The 21,281-nt window shown below is 38.4% G+C and overlaps 1 protein-coding gene across 1 annotated transcript in view; it reads right to left on the minus strand.

The window, feature by feature from the left end:
- Positions 1-21,281, minus strand: part of anos1 (anosmin 1) — a 59,840-nt gene that overhangs the window by 32,709 nt on the left and 5,850 nt on the right. The window contains exon 2 of the mRNA XM_032567844.1: positions 16,499-16,546. Coding sequence (XP_032423735.1) covers positions 16,499-16,546 — 48 coding nt within the window. The remainder of the gene's footprint in view (positions 1-16,498; positions 16,547-21,281) is intronic.

A 21,281-nucleotide genomic window follows, 5' to 3' on the forward strand; every position in this document is an offset into this window, starting at 1 on the left:
ATTATTGTGTTGTGAGATTGTGAGGTTTTCTGAAAAGGGTTTGTCATGGATCTCTCCAGGGTTCTATGCTCTGGCTCATACTTTTAATTTATACATGCATGCTTCCATTTTGTAATATCATTACAGCAACAAATAATATGAGTATAAGTGTGTGCTGGGTTTATGCATTCAATGATTTCAAACTTGTTTTTTTGTTTCTGAAGAAACTTGCAGATCAACATCTAGACATCTACTGAAATGTCTCTGGATGATTTTTTGTCTACGGTGCAGAAAGAAAGTTTTAAATTATTTTTTTCTCACCTCTGCAATACAACAGAAGTTCCATATTATTCTAAAAGAGCATATTGAGAGCAACTTGCTCCTCTTGTGACTTCTGAAGTTTGAAGTGGAACCGGATACAGAACAATCAGTTGACACAACATCCTGTGAACTGTTGATTATGTTTCCTAACTGCAATCTAATTTCATTTCTCTTCATGCATGTTTATATTATTGCAACAATTAACTGCCTTCCTTTGCAGTCATTCAATGTCCTATCTTTCTGTGTTTGTGTCCCTTTCCTGTCCTCTCATCCCCCAGCCGGTCGAGGCAGATGGCCGCCTCTTCCTGAGGCTGGTGTCTCTTCCTGTTAAAAGCGAGTTCTCATCTACAATGTCACCCGTCGCCCAAGGGCACCATTAGGGCAAAATATTGTATCAAAAAAGAATCAATATTATCCATATGATCTTTTAGGAAGATGATGTTTTTGCTTTAAATACTAACATAGTATCTAAATTGGATTGACATGTAAATGGATAATAAATTAAATTTAACTTCTTTTGGGAGGGGGGGGATGCTATTTGCATTAAGTTTGTTGATATTCCAGCATATTCCCTTATCCTTACATCCTGTAATAATAAACTTAACCAAATAAAAATAAGCGTATTTTCCTGGATAGGCTTTTGAAGCACATCTGTAAGATTTGACCTATATATATATATATATATATATATATATATATATATATATATATATATACAGTATATATATAGCCTCATACTGGAAGGCCCTTGAGAGCATGAAGACTGATTTTTATTTAGAATGAGGGAGCACAGCAGCACAGAAGCACAGACTTCATTTGCACAGAATCAGTGAGACTCTCAGGGTAAATAACGTTTACCAACCAGCCTGCTGCTACCTAGATAACAGGCTTTGTCATATTTAAGAATTAGGAAGCCCTTTCCTGGTTTAATCAGTCAATCTGTATGGGGACTTAACCACACTTTTGGCTACGTATGTTAATGGGGTTTTTTTTTTTGGAACAATGATCTCTAAAACAGGAAAAATGTGCTGCATGTCCTTTAGTAGAGGTACCGATTTTGAATTCGACATTAAATGAAGGTGACAGATTTTTACCTTTAGCTGACTAATTGTTGCATCTCTAAATAGTCCAAACCAGCAAAACAAGAAAAGCTTGCATGGTTCCAACTGTTTAAATATACAAATATGACTCCAGATATTCTGTCTTTGCATTATTTGGAAATTTATCGATGCTTCCAGTCTTTATTACCATTTTAGAGCTGCACTATACTAGGAAAATTATAAATTGTGGCACTGTTGAAAATATATGAAATGACGATTGCAAGTTACCCTCATTATCTTACTCTGTCTTTCTTTTTAATCATCTTGATGTCACAGCACTTATGATTTTCAGGATCTTTTTCACTGTGATCTGTATTATTTGTGTGGATAAGGGGGAGGAAAAGTTTATCCATCTCATGAAGACTTTGAATGCATGGCACCTCAAATTTTATCTAAGCAGTCTTTCACAATTGCAATATCACACATGCCGTACTGCAATGATGACTAAAACTCAATATATTATGCAATCGTCTTATGGATCCATTAGATTGTGATCTCAGCCGCTTCTATGGTCTCTGTTTACCTCTGGCAGCCAAAAAGAGCCCTATTGTTAATCAAGTAGAGAGAAAATCTTATTATCTGAGCCCTCTGAGCATAAAATATAGCAACCCCTGTACATCTAGTTATAGCCATCTCAGGAGTGATGCTTATATAAAAAGTTCCCAGTAGTTAATGAAAGTAAGTAAATATGTGAAACTTTTGCCCACTTGATAACTACACCTTTGCATCTCAGCATAGACACAGTGCCAAGGCATATAAAGGTAGGTTTAAAAAAAACAAAATAGATTATATATTATTACACCTCGGCAAAGGTTCAAAGTCTGTTTAATGAGAATGGTAGAAGAAGCAGCAGAGAGCCCAGAGCATGGCCCTCTTCCACCTGATCCATGCACACTGTGAATCAACTGAGCCCAGTAAGGCTTCGACACTCTCCCCTGCTAACATAAAAGATAAATCCAGGTGCACAGATATATTTCTAGTCACAAACACTATGTATGTCATGGTGTACGACCTCATTAATGTCTCGTATAGCCTGACTAATTAAACAGCTAATATCAGACTCTTAAGTTTGTTTCACTCAAAAGAATGGAAATAAGATATGATATTCTGCACAAGGTGTATTACTTGAATACTAATACTAAATTTGTTGGGTGTGCAGTTGAAAAAGTTTAACTTCAGTTCATGTATAAAATCAAATGAATGGATATACGTAAGCTACATACAAAATCACTATAAAAAGAGTCAGTATGTCATCTTGGTTTAGCTGCTGTATGAAATTTTATCCATTTTTTCAGTAACATCAAGTAGACTGTGTTGATGTTTCTTTGAATTAAATTAAATTTGCAATATGGCAATTTGTACTGGGTTCAAATCCCTGACTGGGATCTTTTGCATGCATGCATCCTGTGCATGCATGGGTTCTCTCTGGGTACTCCAGCTTCCTTCCACAGTCCATAGACATGGCTGTTCTGTTAATTGGTCTCTGTAAGTTGTCCTTATATATTTGCATGTATGAGTGGTTGCTGCCCTGTGTTTCTCTGTGTTGATAGACAGGGGACCTTTCCAGGGTGAACCCCACTTCTTGCCATTAACTGCTATAAAAAGCAACAGCCCCACCACAATATAGCTAATGGCTGTAATATGGCCATTGCTCAAGACTGCTTGAATGGAATATTTGGTAGGAAACTATACTTAAGTGTCAGGTATTTAGGCTCAGAATATTAGTAATAAACTTGCCCAGCTGCTTGGACTCTAACTGCCCTTAATATCTCACAGACGATGCAAGTCTTTCATGGATGAGATGCCAACTGTCATACAGAGCAATGGATAGATTCTATAATTGTAAAAAACAAAGTGTCAAAAAAATGTGGGTTAATCATCACAGATATCATCACTGCAATTTCCAGGGACAAGCTCTCTAATATTTTGCTGATGTTGTGAAGCCTTACTTTCTTCTTGGCACTGATACTGCAGTCCCATCTTTTTTTCTCCAAATATCTGTGAACAAACACAGATATTTGGACATGCATCCAGCCTGTTTATACTTTGTCAAGGATATGCTTGTCGATCCAGTGATTAGTCCAATCTAGTCAATTTTTCAGACCTCATCATGTTTGCAAGGCTGAACACGGATCTAACTGCAGTGCATCAGCCTCCCAATATGTGCCAAAAAATGAAATAAGTCAACAAAGGCCAAATAAGTAATGTCACTCTCACAACTTCCAAGTTTCTCTGGTGCATCTGTCCAATGTTTGGTTTTCTGGTTTTCTGCTCCCATGTTCTCACTGAATATGAGTGTGAAGCATATTTTATCAAACTCTTGAGCCGTGATCTGATTGAGTACAAAATCATATGTTTGTAAAAACTTTCTGATATGTCTCTGATGTGCAGTTAAATTCCAAGGAATTGCAAAAATAGTAAGAAGATATTTTCTAGAGTCTAGACACTGTTTCTTTAACCTAAAGTGACCTGAGAGTATGTCAAGCCTGAGATATTCTGTGTTTAATTACTACCCGATGGTAAATCAGTAAAGGTATATGCTGAGCAGACAGTGGGTTGGATCAGCTTGATCAAAAATATTAACAGCATGCACTCTTCAGATCTGAGTTTGTAATTCCACACTCGACGAGTTCAAAATGAATTTTTCCATCAGCAGGAATGTGCTTGTCTAAATTCAAGATTTTATTTGGGAGCGGGGGAAGACATGAGTGGGAATGTGATTTAGTGTGCGTCTCGAAGCTGAATCTCATCCAAAAATAAATAAGTGAAATGAATATTAAATACGCTGCAGATCCTTAATATTCATGAAAGGTTTCTGTTCTGTTATTTCAAGGAAAAACATCAAATTGGATCACTGTCATTCTGCGGTTAGAAGGTGCAGATCGTTTTGCTCTAAAACCTTTTGTTTTGTAATCATTTTGAGAAAGACTCCCTGTTTATGGCAGCATTTACCATGGAGAAATTATTTTCTTATTTAGCTGACCGGAAACTACACCCATAATTCATGCAAGTCGACATGGGTACAAGGAATAAGGCGGACAAACAAATTAACAGGAAACCAACAGGGGCAAGGAAGGATGTCGTGAGACAATACTGAAAAGTCAACAACAAGAGCATGTAATGAACGGTAGCTTTCTGATGGGCTCAGTTGATCCAAAGCTGCACACAAACCACACAAAACTTCCCCATCTCTACACAGTCATGGCAAAATAAAGGTACCCAGTAGCAGCTACATAGCTTTAAAGCATAAGTGGAGTGGTTGGATCAAATTCAGGAATGCTATACTTGTCAGACAGACTCTAGAATATTTTACAGAGAAGTTCATGATCATGGTCGATTTAATAACTGCTAGGTTCTCAGGTCCAGTTGCTGCAAAACAAACCCATATCATCAACCATCCACCACCATGTTCGGAAGACGTTGTTTCTGTTGATAATCTGCATTTTGTTTTCTTCAAATTGTGTTCTGGTAACAAATCTGTACTTTGCTTGTGTCCATTCAAAGCATGTTGCTTCACATATTGTGGTTCTTTCAGATGAATCTTTGCAAACTTGAGTTGTGCTGCCATATTCTTTAGGAGGACATAGGCGACACTTCCAAACAAGCCTACGTGCTCAATGCATTTCTAACACTACAGTCATGAACATTAATATGTTACTGGATGGTAAGTTTGAGTTGAGCCTACTCGTTTTTTGCAATTTCTCTGGATAATGCACATTCTGATTTTTATGCACGTCCCCTCGTGGAAAGATTTAAGTGTTTTTCTTCTAGTTAATAATCTCCGTTACTGTTAAATGATTGACTCGAAGCTGTTTGGTCATGATCTTAAAGCCGTTGCAAGATTGATTAACCGGAACAATTTTATACCCAAAAGTCATTATAGATGCCTTTTCTCCTTAGCAATGTATTAACAGTGACCTGGCCAGCAAATGTCCCTGCTTTACTAGATGAGGTCACACTTCCAGATGATCCGTTAATGAAGTCCTTTATTGAATCGCACCTGACTGCTACTTTCCTTCTTATATCCAGTCATAGCAGCAAGTGTGAGAGAAACTCAGCTTCTGTTTTCACTTGTGTTTGTATGGAACTGCTTGTGTGTTTTTGCACACGGAATGAAGTTAAAAACACGATAAAGATTTTGTTTATGCCCAGATATGCAAAATCCTACAATTAAAAGGGAGTGCGTCTCATTTTTATTATTAATGTATGTGGATTCACTTTGATTGTATTCAGTTTCACATGCCTGTTATCTTTCAAAAAACAGCTAAATACACTCATTTCTCCTTTTATAGTGGTACTGAATGCAATTTAAAGATTCAGCGCTGTGTTTGCTTCCTCTTTGTGGAATCAGCCGAAGAGGCCGAAAGGAAACCAGCAGGTGGTATCGCTGACATTCTTTGAGCATCAATTTAATTATTAATTTAAATGCAGTTGAGGGTACAGACAACAAAGAGCTGAAAAGAAATAGCTTGGCAGAAAGTGAGAAGACAGAGAGGAGGAGCAGGAGGGGCAGTGCATGAATTATACATTCACCCCACAATCAGAGGTGCTTGCCTTATTTATGAGTAAAAAAAGGCCCACACAGCTAAGCCAGAATTGTGCTTAGTCTTCTACAAAACGCAATAGCGGTTCATTTAATTCTTAATGACTAAAGCTTCCCAAACACACAGCACGGCGGCTCACTTTACTTACAGGTCCTCTGCTATCTCGTCTTACGTTCTGCGGTGACAAGGAGTCAAAATTACAGTGGCTGTAACTAGAACCTCAGTTATCACCTACTTCTCAGCTCAGTTTACATTTCATCACAATTAGACTCAACAGGACGTATCCATCACATGAGGTCAGATCGGTGATAAGGACGCCAGCAGACCTTTGCTGTGACATGGCATGGGAAAACCAAACCCTCTCCACAGCTGTGTGAAAAACGGGAACAAGACTAGCCGTATTTGTTCCCCAAATATCATACAGTACTGACCAGGCATGTGCTAGTTGATGCTATCAGGTTATGCTGGATTTTAAAAACCTTAAGCTGTTCCTATGGTTTAAAGTCTTTGCAAATAGAAAACAAAGAAAGTACTGGAGTTTTCTCCACCTGCATGGAGCATAAAATCCTGACATGTAGCCAAAATCTTGAGTTCAGAAGTGGAACCTCTGACAACAGCATTGAGAGGCTCACTCTATCACTACAACACTGATGACCCCTTAAATCTTTTTAATAAGAGACTACAAACCGTGTGGGATCGATTGAAGTTTGACTGAGAAAGTCAGTGCTGGCTCTACACCTCCTGTTATTGGGCAATACCAGTCAGCTGGCTCAAAGGTGGTACTAAATTTTCACCTGGCTTAGAGGAAGGACACATTTAAGTGTTTGCTTAAATAGACCCGAGTTTGTTTCCTTAGATAGTTGCTTTGGCATTGTGAAAACCCATCAAAACTTTCAATCACTTTTAATGGAAACTCAGTAAACAACGGGTTAGCAATGCATCATATTCTCTCAGGCTCCACTGATTTTTGTTCCTGCATGTATAAGCAGCAACATGCCAGATAACTCGGTGATGAAAATGAAACAAACCAAATGAAGGTGTAAAATTTTCCTTGCCCAAGCAAAGTAAAACTCCAGGACTGTCTTCGTGAGAAAGAACCATAAAAAATGAACACCTAAATCTGTTTTAAAATTAAGTTGGAAAGCTACAACATTGTTGCTTTTGTTATAAAAAAAAACTATTCAATAGTAAGTTCTCACTCACATCTAAAAGTATTCTTATAGTAAAAAGAAGCTCACTTGTTTAATATGACTGTTGAGTGCAGTCCAGTACATGGACATGGAGATAAAATTAACATGTTTCATCAAAATTACATGGTTAACTTTAATGCATTGATGTTCTACAAAGTACAAGACAGTTTTGTATATTCATGTATATAAAGATATATATGGTGTTTGAACTATTAAAATAAGTAGTTATACATGTTAAGCATCAAGTATTCATGGATTTCAGGTAGTGCTGCACAGCGCAGTTGGTAGCACTGTTGCCTTGCAGCAAGAAGGTCCTGGGTTCGATTACCGGTCCGAGGTCTTTCTGCACAGAGTTTGCATGTTATCCCTGTGCATGCGTGGGTTCTCTCCAGGTACTCCAGCTTCCTCTCACAGTCCAAAAACATGACTGTCAGGTTAATTGGTCTTTCTAAATTCTCCCTAGGTGTGAGTGTGTGTGTGCATGGTTGTTTGACCTGCATGTCTCTGTGTTGCCCTGCGACAGACTGGCGTCCAGGGTGTACCCCGCCTCTCGCCGGGAACATTAGCTGGAAATAGGCTCCAGCATCCCTCCCGACCTCTCTAAGGGACAAGGGTGTACAGAAAATGGATGGATGGATTTCAGGTATTTCCAGGCATTTAGGGTTTCTATAGCTACAACTAGCAATGTTTTACAGGTAGAATTCAAATTGTGTAATTCTGTGATGTATTCTTGTTTTCAACATCACAGTTATAGAGTCCTATTCCATGTGCTTAATACAGATTAATGCTATAACATCACAGCTGAAGAAATTACATCCTTGACACTGTGGTTTGAATTCAAAACTGCAGATAAGGTTTATTTACATCAACAACAACAATTTAATCATTTCCACACAAAGGAGTGGAAAACATATTCTGTAAAGCCGGTGTAAGTCTCTGGTCATTGCAAAGATGATAAACAAGACAAATGTTTGTCCTTGCAGTGACCATTCAAGCTGTCTAAATCCGCCTCCCTCCTAACTTAAATCAAATGAGACCAGACTTTGAGTTTCTATCCCGAAGTAGGCCAACAACACGAAGAAAGCCGTTCTAATCCCAAGCTCCATCAAACTTCAACACCATCTCCTCTAATTTGCTTTTTTCCAAAGTTTCAAAAACACTAATCCTGCTTGCCACTCTCCAGCTTCAAATTTGGTTTCTGTCTGTGAGCCGTGTTACTTCGAGATTGAGGAATGTTGTGCAAGCTTCAAAACAGAAACATAATACAGTCTGTACTCCTTAAGAAGTGAATAGATTCTCTTTTATTTGTGTTTCTGAGTGCAGAACAAAAAGGGCAAACCTGAGCACGTTGAGCGGGGAAACTTTTCCGTTTGCTTAGCTGGAAGAAGCAAACAGAAGCTCTGACACAAAAATGCAGATTTCTTTATTCCTCATACGTGTTCAGTCAAGAAAGTCTAAAATCAGTCTGCTCAAGCAATCATCCCAAGGTGAAGGTTAAGGAAGTTGTTGATCAGTCAGTCTTTGGCATAAATTCTTGCTTCCCATCGTCCTGAAACTGTCACACACAATCGCTGTGATTTATCAGTGGGATGCAGCGGCTTTGAGCAGAGCTGGAACGGTGATAAGCCCCCACCCCAATCTTCCAAGTACATCAGCTATAAGATTCTTACATCCTAATCTTCCTTTCGCCAATGTGACTCTTGGCAGCAAATATTAATGGCTACAAACAAAGCTGCCAAGTTGTTTGTTTTTTGTTTTTTTTTGCTTTATCACCTCTCAAATACGTGAGGTCATGAAAAACAAGGAACCAAACTCAATGTGACATGCATTTCAGCCAATACATCGACAGATTGAGAGTAAACACTTGGCCGACAGCAGATTGTGTCGGTATGACTGGTCATTATTCCCAAAAGAGGATTTCGCAGCAGCTTTGATTGCATTAATCCTTCAAGAAAATGAAATCCCGTCTGACAGGGAGAACATGGAAAATCAGGCTATCTGTGAAAGTTGGATTAACTCGAAAAATAAATGGCCGCTATTTCAAAACCATACATGTTCCTCAAGATAAGAAAAAGGCACAGAGGTGTAGAATGCATTTCTTTCTGTGTATGTCATGTATGATTTAAGATTTCACCAAAGACAGAGTTTCAGCTGCAGTTCTACAAGTCTATTTGCTTTAAACGTGGAGAGTCACAGGTGTGATGTTAAAGTGACCTAAGTTTTTTTTTTCTTTTGTTGTGGCACACTGAAAGAATTATTAACTTTTTCTCTTGCTTACAAGAAGCAAAGATTTGGCTTTTAGAAATATTTTAAGACACAAAAACACACATGATGTTAAGACTAATTGTGGGGGGAAATTCTGTTCTTTGATCAGTACTAAAACCATGATTAAAGTTTGAAACATTTAAGGGTGTATTTTTTATATAATTTTGCTTATTTTGTCATGTCTTAAAATCTGGATACTGCCCAGTGCCTACTTTGCTTGAGTCCTCTCCTGTGGCCACGTCTTTGGTATTTTTTTTCTCCTGAGGGGGGTTTTCGTTCCCTGCTGCCACCCACCATGTGAATAATGAGCTGCGCAGATAGCAGCCAATGAAGCGACCCCCCCGTTAGCCAATGAAACTTAACAACCATGTCCAGATCAGGCCTTTCCTGCTGGGACTGACCAGCCCTGCTTCACACTCCTCTGCCACCCACACACACCACACTCTTTCTGACACCCTGCCTCCTACTAGATAGAGAAAAAAAGTGGAGTGGGTTCAGAGAAACTACAGAGTGGCCTCTTTATGTGATCACCAACTGAAAGTCAAATAATACACACAAAAAATTGGCTAGAACCGTTTATACACACACATACACCCCCACACGGGCAAGGCGATCCAGCCGCAGCCGACATGACAGATTGATTTTCAAGCCTAGCTTGCTCCGAGGCGTTGGTGCTAGTAATGTGACTAACGCAGTGAGTTTCTATGAATGTCTGGCCTCAACCTGACCAAAAGGTTGCTTTGAAGTCCATCCAAGCACCTAACAATCCTAGTCATGCCCCAGCTGTAAAACTACCAACCGCCGCCCACTTCATCACATCTTTTCAGCACACCTCAAAATAAACTTTCAAACCCAGAGGGACAGAGATGAACACAAAGGAGTTTCAGTGACTCACTGCAGAACCTGCAAGGGAAAGTGTTTGCTTTTCCTAAACTCACAAATAAGCCTCAGAAGACCCTGAAAAACCAAACAAAAGAGGAGAAAGTTGATCATTTTATTTCGGCGTGAGAAAATGTGGGGGGCTGGTAAAGGAAGGGGTTTTGGTGGGGGGAGTTTGACAGTGGGCTTTGAAAGACACTTTTGAATGTGACATAGTAGCATTCCAATTATTGTTATTCAGAAACACCTCTAAAAAGCCTCCAAGATGTGAAAACGAAGGGCACATGTAATCAAAAGAGTAAACACTTGTTATTCTTGCAATGGAATCTGCAGCTTAGGGTTCAACGGTTTGGAAAGAACGCTTAAAGGAGAGACATCTAGAAAAAACGTCTTATTTGCCATCAAATTGGGATTCGGACAGTAATTCGGACAAGCTTTTTCTTTGTAAAATACTTTCAACAGAAATTCAGGAAATGGGGCAGACATAAATTAAAAACTTTTTTTTTTTATCTTTTAATTTCATTTGAGATTTTAAAACACTTTCATAGTATTCACTGCAAGAAAAGTACAACTCCCCCCCTTGGACACCCTCACTGATGGTCACTTCCCTCTTGGTCATCTTCCATCTACACAATGTCTTTTCCATATAACCTTTTCTGAGAGGCATTTTAGCACTGAAGCATGCCACATTGCTTCAGTGCTAAAATGAAGCACTGAAGCTTCATTTTAGCACTGAAGCATGCCACATTGTTGCACACATGCGGTTTACTGCCTTAAGTAAGTCGTAGCATTTGATGTGGAGACTGGATTATAGCCTGGTACCAAGCAAACCATTAAAATGATTAGTTGCACTTTGTTTTAATGCTGCATATTTAGCATATTTCAGAGCTTTTATTTGGGTGGAATGATTACACATCTTAAAACTTCAATGACTATTGTCAAATTTTCTTTCATATGAGACAGCCAATTTCTGTCTGATTTTTCAACCTTGAATGAAACAGAACAACAACACCAACATAGATCAATATTTGAGTTGAATTGTGTAAAATTATCTAACATTGATCGTTTTGAAAGCAAGGACCTGAGTCCGCTTACAAGTGTTTGACCTACCTACAAAATCTTTTACAACGTATGCAGATGTTATTCAAATATATAGCTCACTGTTAACAGACGAGCAATATCATACAGTCTCAAAGTAAGTGGATGGGTCAGTATTTCCTCCAGCTTAACGCTGTACTAGGTAACTTTTATAAAAATATGTTTTTTACACTGTCATTATGTCCTGACGGAAATTGGCAATCTTGAGCTTGAACTGTGGAAGAAGGTGTGAGCAGTGGATACACGAGCTTGATTGACAGTGCTAAGACATTCCTCCTAGCTCTAATTAGTTGTTTTTGACCAAGCTGTGCTTTTCTGTAGATGACAATAGAACCACAGGGAGAAAGCAGAGGAGCTTCATTTTTTCACACATTTTCTGTCTCATTTTATAATGTCAGGACATAGTGACAGTTTTAACAAATATGTAAAAAAATATATAAATAAGTTTGAAAAAGTTACATACTGACCTTTAAATTCACACTCCTTGTCAAAGAAGGTCTAATTTAAATGAACTAGAAAAGGGCTCAAAAATCCAGTCAGAATTTCAACAAGGTGTGGTAATATTAAAATAAATTTTAATAGGAATGTATGTTTAGATAAATGCATAATCCTGGGACTGCGTGACTGAGGGATAATCCACAATAAATTACAACTTTTCCAACAGCTATTGTTTTAAAAACAATTGAAACCATGTTCTCTAACATATTTCTACTGTGAAACACAAAACACTATGCTTAATCAAAATCGGAACTAACACATCTGTGACCACAGTGAGTGTTGGTAAACCTCTCACTGAAACAAAATGCTTTGAAAGTAGAAAGCTTCTTGGTTGTAGGTGCGTGCATGAGATCAATTTATATAATCTTTGCCCCAGCAGGAAAACAGAACATGGGGATTTTTAGAACTTTTAAGAAGTTCATCCAAACTTCTTAAGTTTTGAGCTTAGTCAGTGGGATGAATTAATGATAATAGCTCATGAAAATGCCTGCTGTGTGCTGGTACGGCATGGTAATGACTCCTTAAATGCCACCTCATTCTGTTTCAGAGAGAAGGGTAAGCAGGTTAATTATAATGACAATGGTGAAGCCTGAAAGTGAGAGCCGACTCCAGACGCTGCATAGGAGATGGCCAAAATGACTCTCTAATCACAAATGAAAACGAAGGTTTTGATTTTCTAAAATGCAGATAAGATGTAGAGGGTCACAACATCTTTGTTTTGCCACTCTGTCGCGTTTTCTCTCGGGGCTTTTTAAATCCCAGAGTGGACAAACCTTCTGCCCTAACGTGTTCACCCTGAGATACAGTCTTTGTTTCTCTGTTTAACTGTGAGCTGTTCATGAAGTCAAGGGGCTAATCAACAGCACAAGAGCTATTCACAGGGGGTACCACTGTAGTACAGCATGGGTCCATTTGGTAGAACTATTAGAGTGGCAACAATGACTCTGTTTTGACACACTACACACAAGCCCTGCAAGTGTGCACTCTAGTCATTGATTTGGAGCTGAAGTGTGGTGGATGTTTGCTCCCCAAACTTTGGCTTCTTTCTCCAAATTAGACTTAAGCACCGTGTCCTGGCCCATGTCCCAAATAACTGAACCATAACGTTGGATGTGATTAAACTAATTTAATCTGGAGAGCTCTCCAAACTGGACTGGCAGCGCAGCACAGCGGAGCAGAGTGTCGCAGCTGTAGAGCGGCAGCACAAGCATGTCATTATTTTAGGGGCTCACATCAAAATCCAGCCTGATGTATTTAGAGCTTAGACGTGGGATGAAGAAGTGCTAACTAGCACGCTTGTTACAACAGGGAGGATTTAAGACATTCGCACAGTTTCAGTAATGTTAGCTGATTGATTATAAAAACAGTGTGCTGTTCTTAGACTTGAAGCCAGGAAATGACTTTCTTAAAACATAACACTGAGGAATAGCTTGAGGGATGACTAGGAGCTGATGTTGGCAATCAAAGTGGACAGGAGGGAGACTGCCTGTCACAGAAGTTTCAAAATATGATAAATTAGACCTTTTTTGTGTTACCAACAGTCAGAAAGTCTTTACTTGCATATTTTCCTCGAAAATCTTAACGTACAGCATTTCAGTGATATATACCTCTTCCAAAGTATTACATGTACTTTGTGAAAATGCCTTCTGCTGGACTTACAGCCACTAGTTATCTAGAGAATGTGTCTTTGTACACCTAAAGACTGTATTATTTGCTTAACCTTCGTTGTGAAAAAGAAGAATAAGTAAAAAATCTTAATCAAACTGGATGGAGAGCATCTGTGAACACCAGTTTTGAAGTTTTGCCACAGATTCTTCATATAATGTATGGTTGAATCCTTTTCAAACCTCTAAGAGGTTTTCCTCCGAGGTTTCACTTTTGGCTACATTCAATTGTGCATATAACTGTTAAAACAAGTATTTAACAAGGTTTTAGATTTTTCTTTGCCCCTCCAGTCTAGCAGGCACCACTTGTGCTGAAGGCAGACTGTAACAAATTGCGATGTGCAGAAATGGTTGAAACTAAAGAACACGTCCCTAGAAACAGTGCACAACTTTCCCAAGGTGTCATGTGTGAGGACAGAGATGGAGAACATAAACCAGATCAAACCCTGCTACAAACTCCTCCACAACCTTATCCCTAACTTTTCTGGTGTTATCATCACTTGATCTTGATGATGCTGTTTGTTCAGTAATATTAACTCATAAACCTCTTAGGCATTTGCAGAATAGCTGTTATCAAATTACACACATGTAATTATGTACTCATATGTTGACTTCTTAAGGCTATGGATTGCACTGGATTTTATTTAAGGCTACTGGATAAAAGAGGGCTGGATTTGCAAGGTATCTTTTTGCTTGAGATTTGAAAAACTTGAAAACCATTTGTAACATAGTGTTAGTCAATCACATAGAAGTTAAAGAAAATACACTATAATATTTCCAGGCTTGAGGCACTGTAACTCAACTTTAAACATTATGGGGATGCTAGAAGAAATGTAAAAGAAGAAACGTTTGCATTTGAAAATGCAGCAGAAAACACAAAGCACAATAGCTCTGCTGTACCTGAGCCAGATTCAAACTGTGTAGGAACCATTTGAAATTCAAAAAAGGGAATCTACAAATTGAGCACAGAGGGTGAATTTAGCAAGGCAGTGGATATCGGACACTGATTGTGATTAATATTAGCAGCACACATGAAGGAATGTTAGGGAACCATGTAACACTGCAGCCACACTGTATTTTTCAACATCCATCCAATTAATAACAATCAGTTTGCACTAATTCTCAGTGTGCATTCCTCAATAACTTATGTCTGTGGACGGAGGAGTTGATGAACACACTGAGGGCCCACATGCGATTTGTCACAACCGTTACAAAAACATTTGTCCTTATAGGTTAGTTTGATACATCTAAGAGTCGATGAGAGCAGAAACAGATACATTGCCTTGCAAACGTATTCATGTCCTTGAAACTTTCTCTCGGTTTGGTTTGTTGCAATCAAAGGCATTAGTGTATTTTATCTGATTTTTATCTGACCAACACAAAGTTATGCATAACTATGAAGTAGAAGGAAAATTTATGATTTTTTTTATACAAATAACAACTGAAAAGTGTGGCAAGAATTTGCATTAACCCCTCATTACTCTGAAATCCCTTAAAAACACATGAGATTAGCACATGAGATAATAGTAGTGTTATAATGAGATCTCATTGTAAGAAGGAGGATCATTTTAGCTTAAAACCTTGTGTGTATGTCCAAGACTCTTAGGTTAAGTAAGAAAGGGAGATGTTCCTGTTTTTTTGACTAATACAGACACAGTGTTTGGAATAGAGGACAACTTTCATCACTAAGCCAAGTTTCACCCTCACTTTTAGATTATTTTTCTGGTAGAACTTAAGGTTACTGGGTAAAGAAAAATGGTAATAAATTAACAGAGAAAATCCAAATTTCTCAGATTTTTGCAGTTAGCCAACCATGAGCTCCTAATGACGCTAAACCTGATGTAGGAGAGTATCAGCATTGGATTAAAGGACTATTTCACAGGTTTTTCATTCAAATATAATAAAATTTGATCCTTTGTAGCTCAAAATGCACAACAATTTCAGGTTACATTAAACTACATAATTCCTCTCAAGAAAACACAAAAGAAAGCATTTTTATACTTTTCTGTCATAAGGACTAACATACACCTCTATAGATAATATCCAATCTGACTGAGATAGTACTGTTTTGCAAAGTAAAGAAAATCAGTTCTTTGATGTAGAAATCTGATTGAAATATGCCCTAAAACATTTGTAGCTATAAATGAATAAACATCTTGGGAACAGTGGGGCAGATACACCTGCATGCCACACATTTTATAAAAAAGAAAATTGAAGGCCATGTATTGCTTTTTGTTCAGTTCAGAATTATTCAGTACTATGCGTTTGTCTGTCATACAAAAACCTAATGTAAGATGGCAAAATGTTAAATATTTACAGGGCATAAACACTTAAACAGCACAGATGCTATATTACAGAAGCAAATTCTTATTTTCCAGTTAGATAGAGGAGATGAAGGAGTCTTTAAAGCTATAGAGAGCCCTGCTGAGATGACTACATGGATCAACTCTGCTGGTGCATCCATCCTTGCTCCCAGCCTACGGCTTTTACAGCGCATTTCCGAGGGCCTTGTCAACAGCTCCGGGAGAGTTTGATGGAGTATGTCAGCACCATCTATTCAGAAGAGCCGTCAACGCCAGCTTTGTATCAACCATCTTTCAAACGGGGCACAAAACACAAACAAGCCCTACGGGACACATGCCATAATAATTTATCAGCCTAGAACTCCAAATAACAACAACAAGCAATCACACCTTGCTTTTGTACTTTTTCCATTCTCCTCAGAATCCTCTTTCATTGTATTCCAATTAGGAGCAAATAGGCAACAACAAAAGCCGAAGCAATTTCATTAAATACTCTTCTTCTCTCACGATAGTCTATATCAACAGTTCATGTTTGCCGTGGAGGCATGAAAAGGATGGTCCTGTTGCAACTCGTACGCTTTAAGTCATATTATTCTCTGATAATGAGCCATGTACGTGGCATGCATCTCATTCATGAAAGAAATGAAACCACATTACCTTGGAGCACTGCTTGTGATTCTGGCACCACACCAAAGAGCCATTATTCTGCAAAGGAGAAGGGAAAACATCGTTATTCATCAGGAGATACTGTTGAAAATACATTTGCAACAATCAATCCATCAAAATGCACATACGTAACTCTGACCCTCTTCTCTCCTGTCACGATATACATCCACACACTGCTTAGCCTGAAGCACAGCCCTCTTGGTGATTGATTAATGTGTAAGTCTGAGTCAGACCATCTCCACCCAAAGAAGAGAAGTGGGCTGCAGCACACCTCTGGTCAGTTTCAGGAGAGCGCACTGACCTCTGCTTTTGTGAGGATTTTGTTTGATCTGTCAACACATGTTCCTGTGTGTTGAGGGCAATGATGTACGCAGCCCTGGTAGACTGCACACGTCCTAACTGTTGTGATGGTACAATAATTTGCCCTCTGACAAACCAAACATTTGGTCCACATAGTTAGCTATGTCTATTGTTAAAGCTCATATGTAGAAAGATGTGAGATTATCAAGTGAAACACCAGAAAAGGTAAAATTGCCTGTCCAAAAGGTAATTTCCTGTAATCGTTATGGTTAAGAGCTTTGTTATTCTTTATCAAATAAATTACTCAATTGCCTGTTAGTCCAATAGGTGTGTACTGGTTATTCTGCCCTAAGTCTACTCAATTCAAGAACATAAATGTGCTGTCTGCAGGTCATTTGGTACCGACCATGCATTAATTCATACCACCCCAGGAGGATAATTCATAATTAATAAGTAATTTTCTATGTCTCAGTCATACACTATGAAAGGAAATGTGGCTTCAAGACTTCAATAAATTATATCTACAAGCTTGGAGGTTGCTCTAAGTTATAATAGTTTGATCCAGGGTCCAAATATGTCATGACCCTGAACATGAGCAGGTTATGAACAATTAATAGCCGTGAACATCACTCGTTTATAATCAAGCACACTGTTTCAAAAGAAAATGTATACATCACCTGTAAGGACGGTCTTTAACTTACATATCACCTGCTTTCACTTCTGATTACATGCAAGATTGTTAATGAGACCGGAGCACAAGTCCAATTCAGGTCTGAAAGTCTTTGCTTTTACATTTGACTCTGGCCTATGTCTGAAACTTGAGTCTGATGTACGTGGATATGTGTTCTGCTCTAAATACGCAAATGGGACAGCCCTAAATTCAAAATAATAATTTTTCTAAAGTTTCAATCACAAACTAATTTTAAAATCAACTATCAATCAAGTATAACTTGTACCCAATTAATGTTTTGGAATTGATGTCTATGTTTTATTTAATTGACACAAGTTAAATAGTCTAGTTTTCAACATATTTTCAAGGCTAAAAAAAGATAAAGATGGATCCACATTAAATATTTCTTTTCTTAGTGACAAGTGTCAGCGACAACATTATAAAGGACATTTAGGAGTAGGCTAACACACCAAAAAACTAAGTAAAAACTATATATTTCATATATTACTGGAACATATGATCCACCCATTACAATTATAATGCTGTTTATTGCCTTTCTGCTCCCAATTTTAATACATCTGAATGAATGATGAATGATCAAGTGCATAAATTCCTAACAGAAAGTTTGGAGTTCCCATAGAAAAGTTTTTCTAGTCAATGACCTGGAACTGGGTCTGGGATCTGGATGTTCCCTGTCCTCCCCATAAAATGAAGCTGTGAAAAGACATTCAAACTTCAGGGATCCGCAAGCAAAGAGTCTGTTTAGGTTCAATGTCAAGTTCAAAGCCTTTTCTTACAATGTAATCCAGAAGAAATTTCCCATGAGATCCTGGCAGAGAAGTTATCATTACAGGGGTTTAATTTGACATCCAGTGCCAGTAACTGTTGTGCTTTTAAAGTCAAGGATAGCGGTCAAATGGCTTCAAAGGAATCCCTGATTGGACGGTCATGTCTATAGAGAATCTCCCTCGCGAAAGGCAGCAGATAAGAATGAAAAATTTTAAGAGTCTGAGCACTAATGAGACTTGGGATAGTTGTTTTTGTTACCAAACGGAGCTGAAATAAGAGCTCGTTTGGCTTAAGGGTTTGCTGTGCATCCATAAGTTTTCGGTCCTTTTGGGTGACATAGAACACGTGTGCACTGTTGGATTAAATCATTGTTTATTACTCATCCACGCATCATTTTGTTCTGCATCACAAGAGTTAATGCCTAGTGAAGTTCACAGTGAAATATTTTTATTTAAATTTTTAATGATGAGTTTCAGGGAGCCAAATTCCACTTGTGACAAAATATAAATAACACATAGACATTTACACTGACAAGCGATACATCCAGATAATTTATACAGATTGTCACAACTGTAGACCGCATCCTAAATCATCTGTCCTGTTTCTGATGCCTCTCTTTGCCCATCCATCAGTGAAGACAGGGCCAGATCCACAAAGGAGCTAATTTTGCTGTGTGACAGCATGCCCGTTACAGAGAGCCTCAGCAGGATGTTGCCCCAGCTGTCCAGACCTGACCCCACCATTTCAGGGACCAACGAGGGAATAATTATAGGTCAGGACTTCATCCCTCTGACTCACCACGACATTCCTCCACTCTCCGAACATTATGCAGAGCTGAGGACTGTCAAGGACTTCAGCGAGTGAATTCGTTCCAGATATTCTCCGGTGTGACTCGGAGGGACGAGGTTGGGCGGGGTGTGGGTCTAAGAACGTGCAAAGGTGATCTGAGCTGTATTGGTGGCAGTAGAGTGACACGAGAAGTATGTAAAGAGGACATTTATTAGAGATTCATTATGGGTGTTGTCAGCAGACGAGTCGGAGCAGGTGGCCAGAGGCATGTTGCATTGTCTAGAATACAGAGAGAGCTCAGAGGACAAAACTCCTTTTATCTTTCAGGATATCAGTACTCCTTTGGAAAATGTAAATCTTCTTTTCTTCTGGGATTTTCACTAGGATTAAATGCATCCCTTTCTTGCATTTAGTCTTGCTTATATCATGTCTCGCCTTTAAAATAGTGGAAAGCACCTCCTGGTCTATAAGACCTTGTTGAGTTCTGGCCAAGTTTTGAGGAGTCATGACTTCAAAGGCAAGCCAATGTGTCTTTTAAAAGCTACATTGGTCCTTTGATACGTTAAGCTCCATTATACTCTACTAGAACAAAAATAAAAGGCCAAACACTAAGAAATTTACAAACCACAAAAAATAAATGTATGAATAAACTGGTGGTTAGCTGTCATTGAAGTATATTTGTAGTTACTGTAATTTATCTTCATAGATTGCATTTTAAGCGTGAGAAACAGGTGGAGTACACTGGATAAGTCACCACTTTTTCACAAAGCAACACAGAGACACTGGACAAACAATGCCCCCAACATGCTCACTCCATGGGGCAACTAAGAGAGATCAATTAGCTTAACTTGCATGTTTCTGGACTGTGTGAGGAAGCTTGCATACTGGAAAAGACCTTTCACATAAATAATGATAACATGCAAGCCACATGCAAAAAGATCCCCGACCAGAATTGCAACCTGTGGACTTTAACTGCGCCACCTTGTAGCCTGCAAGGTTTTTCTTGATTTAAGTATACTTGTTTGCCAACTGAATCAAATGAGAGGTAAGAAGCTATTTGAAAAGAAACAACATTTTCTAAGACAGATCTGTGGTTAAGTTAGCCAGAGAGACAGAGCAAGAAAAGAGCAAAAACATGAAGATCACAGGAAGACTGAACCAAGTACAGCAAAGTTGCTTGTTTCATCCTGGGAGCTATCAACATATTATGACACATGTTGGGTTGGAAAATGGTGACGGCTGTTTAGAAAAACTCAAAGCTATAAGGTAGAAATCTATATTTTAGTTTAAAGTGTGAACTCCTAAATCATTTTTAATCTGTTCAACACCCTATGATACCTCTGCTCCTAATATAAATAAATAACTACTTAGAAAGGGCCAAAGCAATATTTGTAATACTGTTCTTATATATTTTTATATAATAGTGCGTAAAAAGAAATCAGAATTGGTCACAATCTCTACTGGGGGATAAAGATTTACAAAAACGAGGCATCCAAAATCAGTCACATCATTTTGATCAGTGCATCTCTCATTTAATCATGACTGCAATAAATCTCACAAAACATTGTGATAAAATACCAGGCCTAAATTGCCCATCCATACCTGGTAGAGACACAACATTAACATCACTATCACAAGGTGGCAGTAATGTACCAAACTGTTTGGCAACAAATACATTTCTAGGTAACTACGGCAACAGGTAAGTTACATCTTTACTCCAGGCTTCCTACTCCTCCATACTGATTCAGGAGGGAGATAAAGGAGATAATGTGCTTAGATTCAAGCTCTTTTAGAAAATGGTTTTGCAGCAAGGACTGTGGTAAACAGACTATTCTGATCATGCATACAGCCAACAGCTTTTAAACATAAAATCTTGGGTAACAGTGGCCCTCATTAAGATGAGAATAACAAATTAATGCTCATGTTAATGATGAACACATAATAACAAACAAATATTTATTGTACTGTTTCAATCTATAAAAAGTATGGGATTTTAATAAAGTAAATATAAAAGATGGGGTTGGTCCTTTCTCTAATTTTTCAGTTGATGTTAATCATTTCCTGGGGCAGGACCTCCTGAAAGTGAGTTAAAGAGAGCTCAATGTTAACATAAAAAGGTGCTTCAGAGATCTCAAACAACTGGTGTAAAGTTTGTCTCCACATTGGAATGAGGGCAATTTGTCAGCTGAGGTAGGTCGGGCTGTAGCAGCGCTGAGATTTACAGAC

Source organism: Xiphophorus hellerii, chromosome 7 (genome assembly GCF_003331165.1).
Source record: "Xiphophorus hellerii strain 12219 chromosome 7, Xiphophorus_hellerii-4.1, whole genome shotgun sequence".
NCBI lineage: Eukaryota > Metazoa > Chordata > Actinopteri > Cyprinodontiformes > Poeciliidae > Xiphophorus > Xiphophorus hellerii.